The sequence below is a fragment of the Pristis pectinata genome, chromosome 23 (assembly GCF_009764475.1).
Source record: "Pristis pectinata isolate sPriPec2 chromosome 23, sPriPec2.1.pri, whole genome shotgun sequence".
Classification (NCBI taxonomy): Eukaryota; Metazoa; Chordata; class Chondrichthyes; order Rhinopristiformes; family Pristidae; genus Pristis; species Pristis pectinata.
In genome coordinates this window covers 1,449,279-1,470,132 of record NC_067427.1, presented here as the reverse complement: position 1 = coordinate 1,470,132, position 20,854 = coordinate 1,449,279, and the positions used below count along the sequence as shown (strand labels likewise).

At 43.2% G+C, this 20,854-nt stretch overlaps 1 protein-coding gene across 1 annotated transcript in view; it reads right to left on the bottom strand.

Moving 5' to 3' along the window:
- Positions 1-20,854, bottom strand: part of LOC127582028 (regulator of G-protein signaling 3-like) — a 224,014-nt gene that overhangs the window by 80,403 nt on the left and 122,757 nt on the right. The window contains 2 exon segments of the mRNA XM_052036961.1: positions 2,315-2,446; positions 15,511-15,551. Of these exon segments, the coding sequence (XP_051892921.1) occupies positions 2,315-2,446; positions 15,511-15,551 (173 nt within the window).

The following is a 20,854-nucleotide window of genomic DNA, read 5'->3' as shown; positions in this document are numbered from 1 at the left end:
ACCTCTTCTCATCTTTTCTACAAAAATTTGTCAGCATTCCTAAAATCAAAAGAACTTCGGAAAACTATGACTAAAGCGTCCACAATTTTCTCACCTACAACCTTTAAAACCCAGGGATAGAAAGCATCAGATCCTGGGGATTTGTTAGTGTTTAGTGGTATTATTTTTTCTAACCATTTTCCTGCTTATATTAAATTTAGTGAGTACCATCATTAATTCACTAGTTTCCCTTGAATGTCAAACATTTTACTCTTTTCCTCAACTGTGAAACCTGACACTAGGTATTGATTCATTAGCTGCCAAATCCCTATTTTCATTTGCGATGTTAGCTGCTTCTGTCTCCGAAGGGCCAATATCACCCTCAGCACCTCGCTGGGTCTTTCATCTTCAGACCAAACTTGATATCCCTGGTCTTTCTTTACAAATTCCCTTGCTTAAGCTCTTACCATCCTTTTGTTTTTCTGTGATCTTCTTTACTTTGATGCCATGTTTTATTTTAATGTTCTTTACTCTGGTTTTATGTTATTTCTTGTTGACCACACTGTCACTGAGATTGTTCCCCCCTCCCCTGCCAATTTTCCTCAGTCTTTATGTCCAAGTATCAAGCAGCAAATTGCTCAAATTCACATGATTATATTGATATTTAACAGAGATCAATTCTCAGCTCAGTGGCTGGATGAATACAAACACAGGTCATGAGAAGGAAAACTCACTGGGGCAGCAAACAACAAATATTTGCATTCATATAATGTCCTTTGACACTCCAAGCTGCTCACAGATGCATGGTAAAAGAATCCTAATTCTCCAGTGAGGTTTCCTGATCTTTCTTGTTCTCTGATCTTCCCCAGTTGTTACTTTCATTGCAACAGATCTTGGAATATCTTCTTGGTAATTTTTACTAGATTCTAACTGAATGTATACAGTTTGAGATATAAAGCAGTACTACTACTGGTCATGAGTCATTAGACCCAGAGGAGTGTATGTGAGAAATAAGGGAAATAGATCAGCATTGAACTTGGGTCAATTGGAGACATTTAGATCTTTAATCTGGGGTGGAAATTGGAACAGATTTGATTCCATGCCGACTGAGAACTGTAGTAAGGTGGATGGGCAGTGTTCAGCTTCCAGTGTCACCCTCCACAAAAGCAACAGCACTGTACTACTGAGGATTCACAAAAAAGGAATAATCCTGACTATAGATAACTGAATCATGGACTGTCTGAAAGAATGAGGCCAATTCTCAGCATTATCAGAAACAGAGAGGATCTATCCTGGGCCCAACACATTGATGTAATCATCAAGAAGGCACTCCTGCGGCTCTACTTCATTAGGAGTTTAAGGAGATTTGGTATGTCACCAAAGACACTTAAGTTTCTACAGATGTACAGTGGAGAGCATTCTGACTGGCTGCATCACCGCCTGGTATGGAGGTTTCAATGCGCAGGATCGCAAGAGGCTGCAGAGGGTTGTAGACTCAGCCAGCTCCATCACGGGCACAACCCTCCCCACCATCGAGGACATCTTCAAGAGGTGGTGCCTCAAGAAGGCAGCATCCATCATCAGGGATCTTCACCATCCGGGACATGCCCTCTTCTTGTTACTACCATCGGGGATGAGGTACAGGAGCCTGAAGACCCACACTCAATGATTCAGGAACAGCTTCTTCCCCTCCACCATCAGATTTCTGAACTGTCCAGGAAACCATGAACACTGCCTCGTTATTCTTCTATTTTGCACTATATATTTATTGTTGTAATTTATAGTAATTTTATGTCTTGCACAGTACTGCTGCTGCAAAACAACAGATTTCACGTCATCTAAGTCAGTGATAATAAACCTGATTCTGAACTTAGCTAGAAGTATACATGATGCAGTCTGGAGCTCATTGAAAACTCTGCTTGGTACTGATGTTACATTCGTACCTTCATTGCAGTTCCCTGGAAAATGCATACATTGCACTATTTCAACAAGAATTTCAAAGTTTAATGAGGCAGCAAAAAAAATGTCACAGTACCGGTCAGGAAAAAACAGTTCAAAAAACAGGTTACTTTTGAAGGTGTTGTTGTGGCATGGCAAAGGGTAATTAAAGTTACACAATTATGTTCTGGAATGAATCCTATTTGTCATCACGAGCCTTTCAATAAGTGTTGCCTTTCATTTGTTGCTGTTCACATTCCTTACAAAGTGACAGACCTCTGAGCAGCACATAAAGAGCACACTAGACACAAACTCAGAACATGGAAGCTACAACCATTAACTAATATTATCTGTAACTTTCACTTATAAGCTGCCATGTGCAAGAAAACATCCTTACCTTGTTCATTGTTTCAGTTACTGCTGAATACTGATCTTGTTTCTGTTTGATAATGTTTTCCATTAAACATTGACACACTTTCTTTTTTTGTTCTGTTGTGTATGCCTCCAAACTCAAACTGTTCCGTGATTTCTGAAATGAAAAGACAAACAGGTCAACATGAGCATAAAAATCCTGTCAGAAGGCTCATATTTAACTGCAGATAACAAAACTACACCACCACTTAAAAGAGTCTTCACCGGCTTTTATCATAACCCTTTACACTTTCATGATCATTGTGGGTAAAAAATTCTAAAAGATTCACCCCTACTGGGTAACTTTTTCCACCTCACTCCTAAATGTCCAACCTCTTATTCTGAGACAGTGTCCCCTGGTTCTAGACACCCCACCGAACCTAACAAGACCTGTAAAAAATACTCTATGTTTCAATGAGGTTACCTCTCGTCTTCTAAACTGCAGAGAATATCTGCCCAGTCTGTTCGACAGCTACTCGTGCAACAAACTTGCTGTCCCAAACTGGTCTCGTAGTCCTCTGCAGCTCTCACTCACCACAAGTATGTCCTGTCTAGGCAAGGGAGACCCAATGTTCCTGTTGTATCCTCACCAAACCCTGCATAATTCCAGTAAAACATCCTTACTCTTGTACTCAAATCTTCTGGCAATATAGCCAGCATATCATTTGATTTCCTCACTATTGGCTGTACCTGCTCACCAACTTTCAATGATTCATGCACAAGGATATCCAAGTTCCCCTGAACTAACACCTCCAACCTTTTAACAAAATACCCACTTGTTCATTGTTTCTATTACAGTGGATGTCCTCATATCCTTACACCTCCCACACCTTTTCCCATGCCTATATCCGCCTGAAGCCTCCCTCACAGCCCATCCTACTGCCCAGATGGACATGTAACACCTGATAACCTTATCTAAATTACTGTGAAAGATACCTGGGGCTCACTACTGAAACCCACAGCACCACCTCTCAATTTGAAAGCGACCCGTTTATTCCTATCCCACGTTTTCTCTGCTTTAACCAATCCTTCCTCTTCTATACCAAGCCAATTTTGTATCCAGTTTAACCACTCATCATGACTTAATGACCAGCCAACCGTGAGGGAGTTTGTAAAATGCTTTACAGAAGTTCATGGAGACAACATCCACCGTCCTACCCTCAATGACCATCTTTACCACTTCCTCAAAAAAACTCAATCAAATTTGTGAGACAGGACCCAGGACCTCCTCTGCACAAAGCCACGCTGGTCCATGCTCTTCCAAACGTGAGTGAATCTTGTCCCCAGGGATCTTCTCTAATAATTTCCCTGCCGCTGATGTAAGGCTCATTGCCCTGTAAGTTCCAGGTTTATCTCTGTTGCCCTTAGAAATTGGAGCCTGTCCCCGTGCTCTGCTGTTCTTCAGCCCAAGATGTCGGTGCTAATCACGATGCCAATCAGATTAATCCTATCCAGCAATTCACATCTGCGTTTTATCGACAGGAATCAGATTACATACAGAGCTGGAGAGTTCTGCCTCTTCACCACTGTGTCTGCGCACTCTCTGTTCCCCTGCCCCAACATCTCAGTATTTGAAAGGCACTGTGGAAGACGGAGAACTGCGGTGTTTCTGAGACTAGCCTCATCTCTCATCCCACAACTCTACTGCTTACGATTAGCACTGCTGTTATCTGACACAAGAGATTCTGCAGTGGCTGGAATCTGCAGCAACACACACAAAGTGCTGGAGGAACTCAGTGGGTCAGGCAGCATCTATGGAGGGAAATAAACAGTCGACGTTTCAAGTCGAGACTCTTCATCAGGACTGGTGAAGGATTTCGACCCAAAACATCGACCGTTTATTGCCCTTCGTAGATGCTGCCTGACCTGCTGAGTTCCTCCAGCATTTTTTGTGTGTTACTGTTATCCGATAACAGGATCGATGAACTGTGGCCTCAAGACTTACAGGTCTTCTCTCCATTCTTTTTTTAATACTTTTGCTCTTTCACTCTAGCAGTGTCCACTGACGGCACTGTGACCCTTCCCAGCCATCAAACTGCACTTCAACTCAACTTTGCTTCCAACACGATAAGGTGGATGGTCATCATCTTTTCCCCAGGGTTGGGGAGTCCAAAACTAGAGGGCACAGATACAAGATAAGTGGGGCAAGACTTGAAAGAGACCTGAGAGGTAACTTTACACAGAGGGTGGTGAGTACCTGGAACGAGCTGCCAGAGGAAGTGGTTGAGGTGGGTACAATTGCAACATTTAAGAGCCATTTGGATGGGTACATGGAGGGGAGGGGTTTGGAGGGTTATGGACCGAACATGGGCAACTGGGACTAGCAGGGAGGATGCTGTGGTCGGCATGGACCAGTTGGGCCAAAGGGCCTGTTTCCGTGCTGTATTACTCTGTGACTCTATGACTCAATTGCTCCCCACATTTGTCTGAATTGGCAGCTAGGTCCATGAACGAGTTGGTACAGGAAACTCAAGTCTTATTAGCAATGTAAACCTCCCTCCTCCAGTATTTTATCCTTCAGGTGATAAGGATGCATCCTGTGTGTTTTTCTGCACCCTCCCTGCCTTGTTGCACCTTCACAAATGGAATTCCTCACATTTCTGATTGAATCCCAGTCATTTCTTTGAACAGCTGATCACTCCATCACTATTCCCCCACTGTCAATCACACATCCAATTTTTGTATCCTCTATAAGCCTCATGAAAATTGATTGCAGGAGATTGATAAAATTGTTGGAGACCAAGCAATGAACCAAGTGTGAGTAACCGCTGATAACAGCCTGTCAGTCAGAGAAACACCCCATCAACAATTACCCTTTGCTTTCTTGCACTGAACCAATTTTTAAATCCAGTTTTCTACTCCCAAGGATCCGATGAGTTTTCACTTTTTGAGCAGCCTGCCATTGGGACCTTGTCAAAAGGTTTGCTGATACCCATGTCTACCATGGACAAGGATAGGAACAGACGATGTGGGAAAGTTTTTAATTGGGGGAGGGCTAATCACAATGGTATTGGGCAGGAACTTGGGAGCGTAAATTGGGAACAGATGCTGTCAGGAAAATGCACAGCAGAAATGTGGAGGTTGTTTAGGGAACACTTGCGTGGAGAGGTTTGTTCCACTGAGACAGGGAAAGGATGGTAGGGTGAAGGAACCATGGTTGACAAGAGATGTGAAATATTTAGTCAAGAGGAAGAAGGAAGCAGACTTAAGGTTTAGGAAGCAATAATCAGAGGGCTCTTGAGAATTATAAGGTAGCCAGGAAGGAGCTTAAGAAGAGAATTAGGAGATCTAGAATGGGACACGAGAAGGCCTTGGTGAGTAGAATTAAGACAAACCCCAAGGGGTTCTACACATACGTGAGGAACAGGAGGATGACTAGAGTGAGTATAGGACTGCTCAGGGATAAAGGGGGAAACGTGTGCCAGGAGGCAGAGGAGGTGGGGGGGGGGGTTCTTAATGATAGGGGGGGGGGTTCTTAATGAGAGGGACTTTGACGAATGTGAGGTCAGTGTAGAACAGGCTAATGTGCTGGAGCATGTTGAGGTTAAGAAAGAGGCAGTGTTGGAGCTTCTGAAAAACATTAGGCGTTGACGATGATATTTGCATCCTCCCTGACCACAGGAGTGGTACCAAAGGATTGGAGGATGGCAAAAGTTGGTCCCTTGTTGAAGAAAGGTAATAGGGATAATCCTGGGAATTATAGACCAGTGAGTCTTACATCAGTGGTGGGCAAACTATTGGAGAGGATTCTTAGGGATAGGATTTACGAGCATTTGGAGAAGCATAGTCTTATTAGGGATAGTCAGCATGGCTTTGTGAGGGGCAGGTCCTGCCTCACGAGCCTAATTAACTTTTGAGGATGTGACAAAGCAAATTGATGAAGGTAGCGCAGTGGATGTGGTTTATATGGACTTTAGTAAAGCATTTGACAAGGTTCCCCATGGAAGGCTCATCAGAAAGTCATGAGGCATGGGATCCATGGAGACTTGGCTGCGTGGATTTGGAATTGACGTGCTCACAAAAGGCAGAGAGTGGTGGTAGATGGAGCGTATTCTGCCTGGAGGTCGGTGACCAGTGGTGTTCCGCAGGGATCTGTTCTGGGACCCCTGCTCTTTGTGATTTTTATAAATGACTTGGATGAGGAAGTGGAGGGGTGGGTTTGTAAGTTTGCAGATGGCACAAAGGTTGGAGGTGTTGTGGATAGTGTAGAAGGTTGTTGCACATTACAACAGGATATAGACAGGATGCAGAGTTGGGCAGAGAAGTGGCAGATGGAGTTCAATCCGGAAAAGTGTGAAGTGATACACTTTGGAAGATCGAATTTGAAGTTAAAATACAAGGTTAATGGCAGGATTCTTAGCAGTGTGGAGGAACAGAGGGATCTTGGGGTCCAAGTCCATTGATCCCTCAAAGTTGCCACGCAAGTTGATAGGGTGGTTAAGAAGTTGTACAATGTGCTGGCCTTTATTAGTCGGGAGATTGAGTACAAGAGCAGTGAGGTGATGTTGCAGCTCTATAAAACTCTGGTTAGACCACACTTAGAGTATTATGTTCAGTTCTGGGCACCTCGTTATAGGAAGGATGTGGACGCTTTAGAGACAGTGCAGAGGAGATTTACCAGGATGCTGCCTGGATTAGAGAACATGTCTTATGAGGAAAGGTTGCACAAGCTAGGGCTTTTCTCTTTGGAGCAATGCGGAATGAGAGGTGACTTGATAGAGGTGTATAAGATTATGAGGGGTATAGATAGAGTGGACAGCCAGCAGCTTTTCCCCAGGGCGGTAATGGTCAATACTAGAGGACATCCGTTTAAGGTCAGAGGAGGGAAGTTTAGGGGAGATGCCAGATGCAGGTTTTTTTTTAAAACACCGAGTGGTGGGTGACTGAAACACACTGCCGGGGGTGGTGGTAGAGGCTGATACAATAGGGACATTTAAAAGACTCTTAGACAGGCACATGGATGTAAGAAAAATGGAAGGTTACGGGCAGTGCAGGAGGGAAGGGTTGGATTGATCAGGGACTAGGTTTATATAGGTTGACACAAAATTGTGGGCCAAAGGGCCTGTACTGTTCCATGTTCTATACCACAGAAAATGCATGCCCTCTTCAAATAATTCAGAACAAATGTGTGGTATCATGGTCACTGTTACTGAACTGCAGAAAAGATTTACAAGGATGTTACCAGGACTTGAGTGACTGAGTTATAGGGAGAGGTTGGACAGGCTAGGACTTTACTCCTTTGAGCGTAGGAGACTGAGGGGTAATCTCATAGAGGTGTATAAAATCACGAGGGGCATAGGTAGGGTGAATGCACTCAGTCTATTTCCCAGGGTTGGGGAACCAAGAACTAGAGGGCACAGGGGAAACAGGCTCTTCGGCCCAACTGGACTATGCCAAAGGGCCTGTTTCTGTGCTGTACAACTCAAGGTTTAAGGTGAGAGGGGAAAGATTTAAGAGGAACTTGAGGGACAACTTTTATTTTTACCCACAAAGGGTGGTAACTGTGTGGAATGAGCTGCCAGAGGAAGTGGGTGAGGCAGGTACAGTAACAACGTTTAAAAGACACTTGGACAGGTACATGGTTTGGAAAGGTTTAGAGGGATATGGACCAAATGCTGGCAAATGGGACTAACTTGGATGGGGCATCTTGGTCAGCATGGACCAGTTGGGCCAAAGGGCCTGTTTCTGTACTGTAAAACTCAATGACTCTTCTGATAAAAATGTTCATGCTATGTTTAGTTATTTCATTGACAATTTACAACCATCATAGTCCAGGGTAATTATTCCAAGCCTAATTTCAAACGCTAAAGTCTGCCGTGGGCATGGGTACATCCTACAGTTCTGTGGGAAGGCTTGAAAGCTTTGAGCCAATTTTTTTTGAAAGGAATTCAGAAACTCGACTGGGATCTGACCCCACATGTCAGAATGTTCCAACTATCCCTCAGAAGGATTTAAAGGGAGTCCAACTGAGCAAAGGAAGAAGAAAGGGACAGGAAGGTTATGCTGATACAGTGAGGCAATGCAAGATGGACCAGGCTTGTGTGGGACATACACACCAGTTGGAACCATTTTGGCTAAATAACCAGCTTCTGTGCTGTGTACAATGCGAAACAAACAGAGTTTTGCAACTGGAAGCACAAGCAGTGTCAGTGCAGACTTCAATGTTGGCATGGTTCTGCTGAATCACAATGACAATCAGTTTCACACACAACAGGAAGCCGTGGCCATGATGCAAGTGACCTGAATGAAACAGGCTCTAGTGCAGCACAGCTACAGTTCCAACTGAGGTCAATGGTGACTGTCCATCTTGAATCTAAAACAAAATATCATTTAACAATGCAGCAAACCCAATGATTTAAAGATATGAAGTCACAATCGACAACGTAATTGCGAAGACACAAGAGAATGCAGGTGGGGGAATCTAGAGCAACAAATAATTGTGATTTTTGTGTTTGTAGTAATTACTTGATGCATGATATGATCGTATATATCCCAGCCCACAGTGATTGGTGCAAGGCATTGTAACCAAAGCTGTAAATTAAGGAGGTGGAAATCTGTGACAGGAGTCTAACTGTGGGGTGAGACTGACTGGATACAAATAAAATTCCTCTGCTAAACTGTCCTTCATTTCTTAGTTTGAATACGTTACCTGGAATAGTGCAGCACAGAAACAGGTCTGTCAGCCCAACAGGCACCTGGCATTAGCTGAGCTCTGCATCGGATCCTCACCTCTCAACCCTCTTGTTCACTTACAAACCTCCTTCTGCCTCACTCTTACTCAAAGCTGCCTTCTCTACCTGCAGTTCTGACACAGTCCCTTCTGTGCCTCAAAGTGCTACCCCTTCTTTTAACTTCACATCAAGAGCACAGCAGAGAGCTTCCTCAGTCTAGGGTCAGGACATTTGAGTGGATGTATATGCTCGCTCAGAAGCAAGTCAGGCAGATCAGCCCATTTATTTTTTTAATGCTAGCCCTCTAGCTGGGCTATCTTTTGTAAACAACTGTAAAACAAGGAGCAGGCTCCTTCCATAAATGAAAATCACAAAACTATAGATGCTGAAATAAAAACAAAAATGACTGAAAACACTCAGCATTGCAGAGGGAGAAACAGAGTTAATGTTTCAGGCCAAAGACTGCATCAGAATTGGGAAAGAAAGAAAACAAATTAGTTTTAAGTTGCAGGGAATGTTTGGGGACTGATGGATAGAACACAGGAAATATCTCTGGTAGGGTGAGGCCAGGGTTACCATGGGATAAGTTGCCGAGGTGATCCTGTCGATGAGTTAGGAGGGGTAGTTAGAGAGCAAGGAAACAGACAAGTAAACTTAACAAGTTACAAAATGCGTTGCAACTTGTGGTTGAAGAGGAGGAGAGATTCCACCATCTGCAGTTTCTTGTAAGGGCTGAGAGATATGCCCAATAGGTATCTCACGCAATCTCACTCAGCTTTGGAGCACCTGGACAACAGCAAAACATACGTCTGCTGTTTATCGATCACAGCTCAGCATTCAACACCATCATCCCCTCAGTACTAATCAACAAGCTTCAAAACCTGGGCCTCTGTACCTCCCTCTGCAACTGGATCCTGGACTTCCTCATCGGGAGACCACAGTCAGTGTGGATCGGTAGTAACATCGCCTCCTCGCTGACAATCAACACAGGCACAGCACAAGGATGTGTGCTTAGCCCACTGCTCTACTCTCTCTACATTCATGACTGTGTGGCTAGGCACAGCTCAAACGCCATCTATAAATTCGCCGATGACACCACTGTTGTCGGCAGAACCTCAGATGGCAACGAGGAGGCGTACAGGAGTGAGATAGATCGGCTGGTTGAGTGGGGTCGCAACAACAACCTCGCACTCAACGTCAGCAAGATTGTGGACTTCAGGAAGGGGAAGTCGGGAGAACACACACCAGTCCTCATTGAGGGGTCAGTGGTGGAAAGGGTGAGCAGCTTCAAGTTCCTGGGTGTTAACATCTCGGAGGATCTATCCTGGGCCCAACACATTGATGTAATCATGAAGAAGGCACGCCAGTGGCTCTACTTCATTAGGAGTTTGAGGAGATTTGGTATGTCACCAAAGGCTCTTGCAAATTTCTACAGATGTACGGTGGAGAGCATTCTGAATGGTTGCATCACAGCCTAGTGTGGAGGCTCCAATGCGCAGGATTGCAAGAGACCACAGATTTGTAGAGTCAGCCAGCTCCATCACGGGCACAACCCTCCCCACCATCAAGGATATCTTCAAGAGGCGGTGCCTCAAGAAGGCAGCATCTATCACTAAGGACCCTCACCACCTGGGACATGCCCTCTTCTTGTTACTATCATCGGGGAGGAGGTACAGGAGCCTGAAGACCCACACTCAATGATTCAGGGACAGCTTCTTCCCCTCCACCATCAGATTTCTGAACTGTCCATGAACCCACAAACAGCTCGTTATTTCTCTTTTGCACTATTTATTTATTTTTGTAACTTTATTGTAATGTTTAATGTCTTTATGTCATGCACTGTACTGCTGCCACAAAACAACACATTTCACGACATATGTCATTGATAATAAACCTGATTCTGAGGTCAGGCTGTGCTAGAGAGACAATAGCTGAGCCGATATCATGACATACAGCCGGAATGTTCCCTTCTGATACTAAAAGAGAAAGTGAGTTACCTGAAGTTGTCAAATTCAATATTAAGTCCAGAAGGCTGCAAAGAGCCCTGACAGGAGATATGGTCCTGTCCCTTAAGCTTACATTGGGCCCTGTTTTCGTAGTTTAGGAGTCAACAGTCGGATAGGCCTGAGTGGGTGTGGAATGGGTGATTAAAGTGGCAGGCAACTAGAAGCTCAGGGTCACTCCTGCGGACTGAACACTGGTGTTCTGCAAAGCAGTACCCCAACCTGTGTCTGGTTTTTCCAAATTGGAACAGATCACACATGTAGGACAGTAGATCAGAAGAAGTTCAAGCGAATCACTGCCTCACTTGGAGTCCCTCGATGGGGGAAGGAAGGAGATGAGTGAGCAGGTGTGGCATCTCCTGCAGTTACATGGAAAAGTGCCAAAAAGTGGTGACAGAAGAGCAAACCAGATCACAAAAGGAATGGTCCCTTCGAAATTCTGAGAGCTGAGGGGAGGGGAGGATGTGCCTGGTGGTAGAATCTTGTTGAAGTCAGTGGAAATAGAAAGGATGATCCATTGAATGCGGAGATTGGTGGGGTAGAAGCTGAGGACCTGGGGAACTCTTTCCTTGCTCGGTCCAGGAAAAGAGGGGGTGAGAACAGAGTTGCAGGAAATAGATGAGAAGTGGTTAAGGGCTGTGTCCACAGTGGTAGTGGAGTACCATGGTTCAGGGTGAAGAAAGGGTTTTCAAAGGCACCGATGTGGAAAGTCTCGTCATCTGCACAAGTAAGACAGTGGTTAACTGGAAGAAAGGAACGGAGTCCTTCTAGGCAGCAGGGTGGGACAAAGTATAGTGAGTATACCTGTCTGGAGGTTTGGAATGGATGTTTGTCACAAACTTATCCCAACCGTGGAATGAAATTTGCTACACCACATCTTTAAATGACATCACATGAAGTTTGGCCCTTGAACTTGATGTGTTCGTGGAAACTGCTGCCCAGTCCTGAACCTGAGAGCTGATGACAGAGGGAAACCTTTGACTGCAGCTGCCAGAGCGATTTGTTTCCTACTGATCTTCTACGGAGGGACTGCCTGTGCCAGTCAGTCACCTTTTGTTTGATAGTCACCTCATAGTCCTGCCTAACAATGCAAATACTTTGTGATTTTATCACCAGCTTCTTTAATGATACTGAAAAATGTACCTCAATTTGGCAAATGGATTGTTAAGCTAAACAATACCTAGTGAATGGCTATAATTTAAGGCTGCTTTCAATTTCTCCAATTATCTAAAGTCAAAGAACACAACTTCTGATCACATTCAGAGACTTGCAGCCAACAGCCTGGCAACTGTACTTTGAAAGGCCAAAAGCTACAGACTGACACAAGCACCTCTGTAGTTTTGGAATATTGTCCTGCAACATGCTAATCAACAGGGTGCCTTCTTCTGATGCATGCTGTGCTATTGAAAAGTCATGGCAAATATTATCTGTAGATTTTTACAAATATAAACCTAGCAGGGAAAATGAATTACTATTCAATTGTACTTCAGCACCTTTAATGTTGGAATTTGCTTTGAAGCAATGCAATTTTTTTACCGCTGTGGCAGCCAATTTAAAACAGCCAAATATCTGTAATCTCCTCTGCAGAAAATGAAATTATTACCTGCACTTTGTGACAAAAATGTAATTTTATTTCGGTAATTAAAATTGTAATGTGTGCATTGAGTATTTTAATAAATGATTATGCACTACATAGGAGTTAAATATCCTCACGTATCTGACGGGAAAACTAAATGTGACTATGAGGAGAGTAAGATCCACACAATCTATAACAGAACTATTTTCAGGACTTGTAAAATAAAACAAAAAAAAAGATCTCTTAAAAATACAAACTAACACCATGGGTTTTGATAACTGAATCAATGTTTGATCCACTGAACATTTACACTACAGAAGGAGGCCATATGGGCCGTCATGCCTGTGCCAGTTAAGAAAGGACTACCCAGTCCAATCCCACCTTCCAGCACTGCATCCATAGTCTCGCAGGTCACAACTCTTCCAGAACACATCCAAATCGTCACATCAAATGTGGCGAAGGTTTCCACCTCAGGCAGTGAATTCCAGACCCCAACTGTTGATTGGGTGAACACATTTTTCTTCATCTTGAATCCATCTACCAGTTGTGGTTCTGTTTTTATATTAAGCCTTTTCTAAGGGAAATAGATCTTTCTTCTTCATTTAGACCCCCAAGACTTTTATACATCTCAATTCAGTTTCGCCTCAGTCTCCTCTGATCCAAGGAAGGAAAAGGAAGGACAGCCAAGTCCAGAGTGCTCTGGATGACAAAGTTCATAGAGAGAAGGACAAGGGCAATAGGGAAGGCTTATGTTAGACTCTGAGGTTTAATGTTGCTGAAAGCTTTGAAGGGCGTGGAGAAATTAGGAAAACAGGAGATGGCAGAGAAACATTAAGAAGTAAAATCAAAGAAAATGCAAGGATATTCTATGTAGAGCAAGATGACAACCAAGGACAGAGAATAACTAAGGACATCTTCGGGACCAAAAAGGAATTTATTCAGAAACAGAGGATGTGGAGAAGTTCTTAATGATACTTTGCAGCTCTGTTTACAAGAGATGATGTGATGTTGTAGTTCAGGAGGAAGTATATAAAAGGTTGGATGGGATAAGCATAGCATAAGAGGAAGTATTAATGAGTTGAGCATTTCTGAGGGCAGATAACTTGCCAGCCTTGGATGAATTAATATCCCAGGCTGTTAAAATAAGCAAGGACGGAAATTGCAGAGGCTATGACTATCACTTTTGAACCCTTCCTGGTTCCTGGAATAGTGTTGAAGCATTGGAAGATTGCGAACATTGTACTGTTATTTTTAAAAGGAAGGAGGGATAAAATGAAAAATGATCTGTTAGTTTAACTACACCAGTGGACAATCAATCCTGAGGGACAGATTAATTAGGATCAGCATAGACTTGTTTAGAGAAGGTCACATCAAACTTGATTGAGTATATTGAGGCGGTTAGAAGGAAGATCAATGGGAGCATTGCATTTTATGTTGTCAACACGGATCTCAGAAGGGCTTTGAACAAGGTTCTACATGGCAGACTGGTTTAAGAAGTGAAAGCCCCTTAGATCCAAGGGAGAGTGGCACATTGGATGCAGACATGGCTGTGGTAGAAAGCAAAGGGAACATGTTTACCATGAACCCCAAATCTCTTTCATAAATTCTCCCATGTTTGAGAATGATTTACCTTCTAGTAGTACAATCTGATTAGTTCTCTTAGTACCTGATGGAAGTGCAAATCTTGCTGGTGGTTGGAACAAGTTACAGCAGCTGTCCTGCTTAGGTGGCAGTCCACACCACCATTGCATTAATCACACTATTATCGTCATTAATGCTACTTCAATATTATTTTCTGCCACTTCAGTAGCACCTCCCACACCCATTATCTCTCCCACCAAAAGGGACAAGTGCAGAAGGTGTTATTTCCAAGGCATACCCTCAAAGTCAATTTTTGTTTCCTGAGAAGTTGGATTCATCATCATGACTGGCCCTCAACACCTTGATCACATATGCAAAATAAAAGGCAATCTGAACATTTCTGAAGAATATCATTTAACCACAAGCTTCCTTTGAACCTCTGCTGTTGCACAGTGACCAAACTAAGCTTAGATTCAGTCAACCATGTTTTACCTCTGAGTAACTATTATTTTAGAAGCAATGTTTCATGCATGGGGAGGCGTACGCCTCTCAGAATTAGTTTCAGGTTTCCCAGATTTATTTCACTCACTATCATGGTAGCAGTAAAATCGAAACCATCTGGTCTGAAGCTGGGTTCAAACCAAGATACGAAGGATGAGGAGTCAGTCCTGCGTGGTTATTTACACTCTTTACACACGTTTCAAATCACTTTATGGATGACAAAGTGACTTTGAAAACCACCCAAAACAATTATGTACAAAAGATACCTAATGCATAATTTTGGAAAAAAAGTAAAAGTAATGAACTCATTGGAGCATAGGAGACTGATCTTAGAGGTGTATAAAATCACAAGGGGCATCGACAGGGTGAATGCACACAGTCTTTTTCCCAGGGAAAGGGAATCAAAAACTCCAGGGCATAGGTTTAAGGTGAGAGGGGAAAAATTTAAAAGGGACCTGAGGGGCAACTTCTTCATGCAGAAGGTGGTGAGTATATGGAACAAGCTGCCAGAGGAAGTGGTAGGGGCAGGTACATGAATAATATTTAAAAGACACTTGGATGGGTACATGGATAGGAAAGGTTTAGAGGGATATGGGCCACACACTGGCAAATGGGACTGACTTAGGCAGGCATCTTGGTCGGCATAGACGAGTTGGGCCGAAGGGCCTGCTTCCGTGCTGTATTACTCTATGACACTATGACTCTACGACACTATCAACTTAAAAGTTGCCTGAAGAAGTCTTTTTGGTATGTAGCCCATTAAAAAAGGGCACTACAATATATTTTAACAATCTTGTAAGATGTAACATTAGAAAGTTTTAATATGTATTAAAAGATTGCAAGTACCTACCTCAGCATATGTGATATAAAATTGAAGATTCTCTGCTGGACCTGTGAAAACAATTGGAAAATGTTTGATATTGCACACTTATCAAGCTTAATGCAGGTTTCTAAAAATACAAGTGGTGTGACTTGAGTACCCTGTTGGCAATCCATTCATCAGAAAGCAGCATCCTGTTAAGATGATGACTAAGCCCAAGGCCAAATGGGCAGGCACGGTGGTGTAGGGGGCAGGCACGGTGGTGAGGGCATGTGAACAGGCATGATAGTGTGGGCATGTGAACAGGCATGATAGTGTAGCGGTTAGCCTAAAGCTTTACAACGCCAGCAACCAGGGTTCAATTCCGACGGCTGTCTGTAAGGAGTTTGTACGTTCTCCCCGTGTCCGCGTGGGTTTCCTCTGGGTGCTCCGGTTTCCTCCCACATTCCAAAGACGTACGGGTTAGGAAGTTGTGGGCGTGCTATGTTGGTGCCGGATGCGTGGCGACACTTGCGGGCTGCCCCCAGAACACTCTACACAAAAGATGCATTTCACTGTGTGTTTCAATGTACATGTACTAATGTACTAATAAAGGTATCTTATCTTAAAGTCAAAAGTGGCTATCTAATAAAGTAATGAAAAATCAATCTAGAACATCAATTTTTCCACAACCCTAATGAGTAATATATTGATTTTGTTTCACACAATATTCTTAGACAGTTGCACACAATGTTACCAAAACTACCTTTGCAGCCCTGTTGGATTCCACAACAGACAGCTGCCAAACCTCATCATCTTCTCTCTCCACCACATACAGATCCCAAAATTGCTCTGAGTGTTCAAAAATATTTTGACCACATTCAAGTTTTAATGGGAAAAATACTGGGCTTTTACTTCTTCACATTGAGAGCCCAGCTTCCAACGTTTCCCAAGATTCAGTGATCTCTCTCCCAATTATTTCAAGAACAGCCTTTAGTGGTCCTAGATTTCAATACTGATAAACGAGTATCCCCTGTTACTTGCCATAAATGACAACACTATTCTTTCAAAATCTCCACTATCTCCCCTTGCTTCAGGAGATCATCCAGCCATCTTCAAAATTATTGGGTCATGACTAATCAGTCATACTTTATAAGCCAAAATATATAAGTGTTCCATTATCTGGATGCAAATCTTCAACAACATGCCAGTAAAGTTAAGGCCTGAAAACACAAGTGAAAACCAAGTTAATTTAGGAAATTAAGAGAGGAAATAAAAGGCAAAACTATGAACAAAAACTGTGGCAAACTAAGAGGAGAATTGAAAAGTCTTCCATAGGCTTATAGATGGGTAGAGAGGAGATGTGGGAACAATCAGAGACCTAAAAGAGATCTACTCATGGAGGTAGGGAGCATGATTGAAGTCACATGGTCATAAATTCCTGCAGATGTATGGTGGAGAGCATTCTGACTGGTTGTATCACTGCCTGATACGGAGGCTCCAATGTTCAGGATTGAAAGAGGCTGCAGAAGGTTGTAGACTCAGCCAGCTCCATCACGGGCACAACCCTCTCCACCATTGAGGACATCTTCAAGAGGCGGATCCTCATGAAGGCAGCATCTATCACTAAGGACCCTCACTACCTGGAACATGCCCTCTTCTTATTACTACCATTGAGGTGGTGGTACAGGAGCCTGAAGACCCACACTCAATGATTCTGGAACAGCTTCTTCCCCTCTGCCATCAGATTTCTGAACGGTCCCTGAACACTACCTCGTTATTCTTTTTTTTGCACTATTTATTTATTTTGTAATTTATGGTAATTTCATGTCATTGCACTGTACTGCTGCTGCAAAACAACACATTTCATGTTATATGTCAGTGATAATAAACCTGATTCTGATACTAAATGAGTGATTTATATTAGTCTTCATCAAGGAAAAAGATGCAGCTGGATTCTCAGCAAACAGAGCTGGGTACTAGGTGGACTAATAATTAACAAGGAAGAGGAGATGACCACCTGGTCTGGCTGGGATGTATCCTCGGTTGTTGAGGGAAGTAAGGGCAGATTATCTTCCAAACATTTGTAGACACAAGGGTGACGTCTGAGGACTGGAGAACTTCAAACGTTACTCACTTATTCAAAACCCAGCAACAACAGGCCTGCCAGTCTAACTTTGGTTCTGGTGAAACTTTTGGATCCAATAATCAGGGACATAAACGGCAGCCACTTGGACAAGTGCGGATTGGACAGAGAAAGCCAGCATGAATCTGATGAAGGCAAATCATATTGAAGTAACTGGACAGAGATTTTGTTGAAATAACACAGGAGATCAATGAGGGATGAGCAGTTGAATGTTTGAAAATGGTGATGTAAAAAGGGGTAGGATTAGCATGAACCGGCACAGTAAAGGAAACAGGGCAGAGGACATTGGTAAATGGCTTGTTATTGTCACATGTACCGAGCTACAGTGAAAGACTTCTGCTTGTGTGCCATCCACACTGATCATTCCATACGTATACATCGAAGGGGAAGAAAGGAAGAAAAGATCTCAGATTCGAGGGAAGAGTACAGTGGTGTTCCCCAGAGCTCAGTAGAAGAACCATTGCTTCTCTTGATGTACATTACTGGCTTGTACTTGAACTTACAGGGACAATTTCCAAATCTGCAGATGGTACTGATCATGTTCACAAGAGTAAATGCACCAGAATTTGGAGTTAACAAGAACAGTGCAGGTTCCCAAGGGCACAGGACACACAGCGGGTAAAGCAGCTCAAAAATTAACACTCCGGGAGCTGTGGCAGTTCATTCAGCACTGATTGTGGACAGGAAGCATGGAACATCCCCTCCCACACACCTCCTCCCACCCCCCTCCCTCTCCCCCACACCCTCCACACCCCTCCCTCTCCACCACACCCCTCCCTCTCCACCACAGCCCACACCATCCACTCACTCCCCTCCCACTCCCTCACACCCTCCTCATGGAAACATGAGAACAGCACCTCCCTCCCACTCCGCTACACCATCCACTCACTCATTCAGTACAGGACAACTTTATCAAGCAGAGTTCGTCCATGAGGTCAGAGGGCAGATAATAAAATCAAGCCAGTAATCCATGTTTGAGTGAAGACACCAGAGATGGCAGATGCTGGGATCTGGAGCAACCATCAGACTGCTGGAGGAACTCAGCGGGTCGGGCAGCATCTGTGGAGGGAAATGGACAGTCGACGTTTTGGCTGAGACCCTTCATTGGATGAAGTCCAGGTGAAGGGTCTTGATCCGAAACATCAACAGTCCATTCCCCTCCACAGATGCTGCTGATCTGCTGAGTTCCTCCAGCAGTTTGTTTTATAATCCATGTTTGAAAGCATGCTCCAATTGGTAATGAAACCAAACTGGTCTGATGAGGAATAATCATAATGTTAGGAATCTCACCTTATGAATCTGATCCAAAAACTAACCCTCCCCATGAACACGCACCTCCAGTCTGATATCAGCAACGTGAAAAACATTTCCAGGCTATGATATCAACACGCCATCTCACAGGAGAAAGGCTAACAACTCAAAAGTGCATTAAGAGAAGATTTCAATCTGCAGAAAATGCAGTAATGAAAGTACAATAAAGTTTACTGATACCTTGGTAGTACTGAACGGACGTTTGTTACATTCCTGTCCATCTTTTCTCCAGGTACCTAGTCTCCAAAGAAGTTTAATCAAATAAAGCAAACACTATGCTGTTGGCTCCTTTGAGAATGAGGAAAATATCTCGATCCAAATTTAACTCACACCAGAAGTAGGTTAGCTTCATTTTACAGTATAACCTATTTTGCAGTTGCTCTGTAAAAGCCACTTGCAAAGTGGAGGCCAGAACTGCACCACTTAAAAACCTCAGTACACAATAACCAGTTGTTGCAAAACTGAAGGTAACCACAGGAAATGCGCAGAAGGAAGATATCAATTAACAAAATGCCTTTTTGCGTAGAGTTTGAAAGCAGTTGCTAGGACTGAATGAAGGTCACTTTTAAAATATAGGTCAATGTATTAAGATTGTTAAACAAGCCTAAACAGGACAAGAGAGTTTAAAGAATTTGTGCTGCAGTTCAATCCCTGCTTTGCAACAACTTGACTAATTGAGTTGCTTGGCATCTTAATACCAATTCCACAGAAAATGTCAGATACTGATGCAAGGTGAAAAGGAAGGACAAAAGACATTAAAGTGTAGCCAAACATTTAAAATTCTCGCAGGGTAAACTTGTTCTGTTAGGATGTCATTATTGAGTGAATTCCAGTGCAGCTAAAAATATTTTGGAAATCAACTTAAACAAAATCTAGTTTTACTTTGCATTAATTAAAATATAGTTATTAAATAATATTGGCCCCTTTTATAGCATTTTTCACTGTGACCCCTTTCCTGCAGACTTGAATTTTATAGAAGTAATTTTAAAAACCGTAATGGCATTAACTAAACCTAACCTGCATTGTGAGTTGTTAAAAAGGCAGTGAGAAGTCTTCATGCATCAAGCACACATTTCCTCAGCAAGGTTCCAAGGGTATGCCCAGGCTAACAGCAAGGAAAGCACTGAGGCATTACTCTCTTTAAAATGCTACTTCCAACACCGAGCAGTGGAACTTCATGACATTGACTTCATCTGTCACACACTAGAATGACATGTCATTTCCTCCTTCCAACTGAGCCACAACACAATAATAGATTGTTTACCACTATAATCCATTGTCTATTTATAACATAGCCCTTTAAAAAGACACTCCCGAATAAGATGGGGAGAATCTAACCTTGGGAAGCCCATAGAGACCGTTGGAAACATGTGAATGTGTGCTGTAGACATGGACTTGTTTATTTTCCAAAAGATGTTTAATTTCCACACTCAAATAAAAGCTAAGCAGCAAAAAAAAACTGCAGATGCTGGAAACTGGAAATAAGAGCAAAAGTGTTATAAATACGTCATGTCAAGTAGCACTTGTGGAGAGTGATATGGAAAGTCACAGAACAACATAGCACAGATACAGGCCCTTCAGCCCAATCAGTCCATGCCGACCACAGCCTCACTTACTTAGTCCCAATTTCCTGCAGTCGGCCCATATCTCTCTAAGCCCCACCCCTCCATGTACCTGACACTATAGTATGTGCCTCAACCACTTCCTCTGGCAGCTCGTTCCATGCACTCACCACCCTCTACATGAAAAAGTTGCCCCTCAGGACTCTTTAAAATCTTTCCCCTCTCACCCTAAACCTATGCCCCCTAGTTTTGGACTCCCCTACCCTGGGGAAAAGACTGTTACCGTCCACCTTATCTATGCCTCTCATAATTTTAAACACTTTTATAAGGTCGCCCCTCATTCTCCTACGTTCCAAGGAATAAAGGCCCAGCCTGG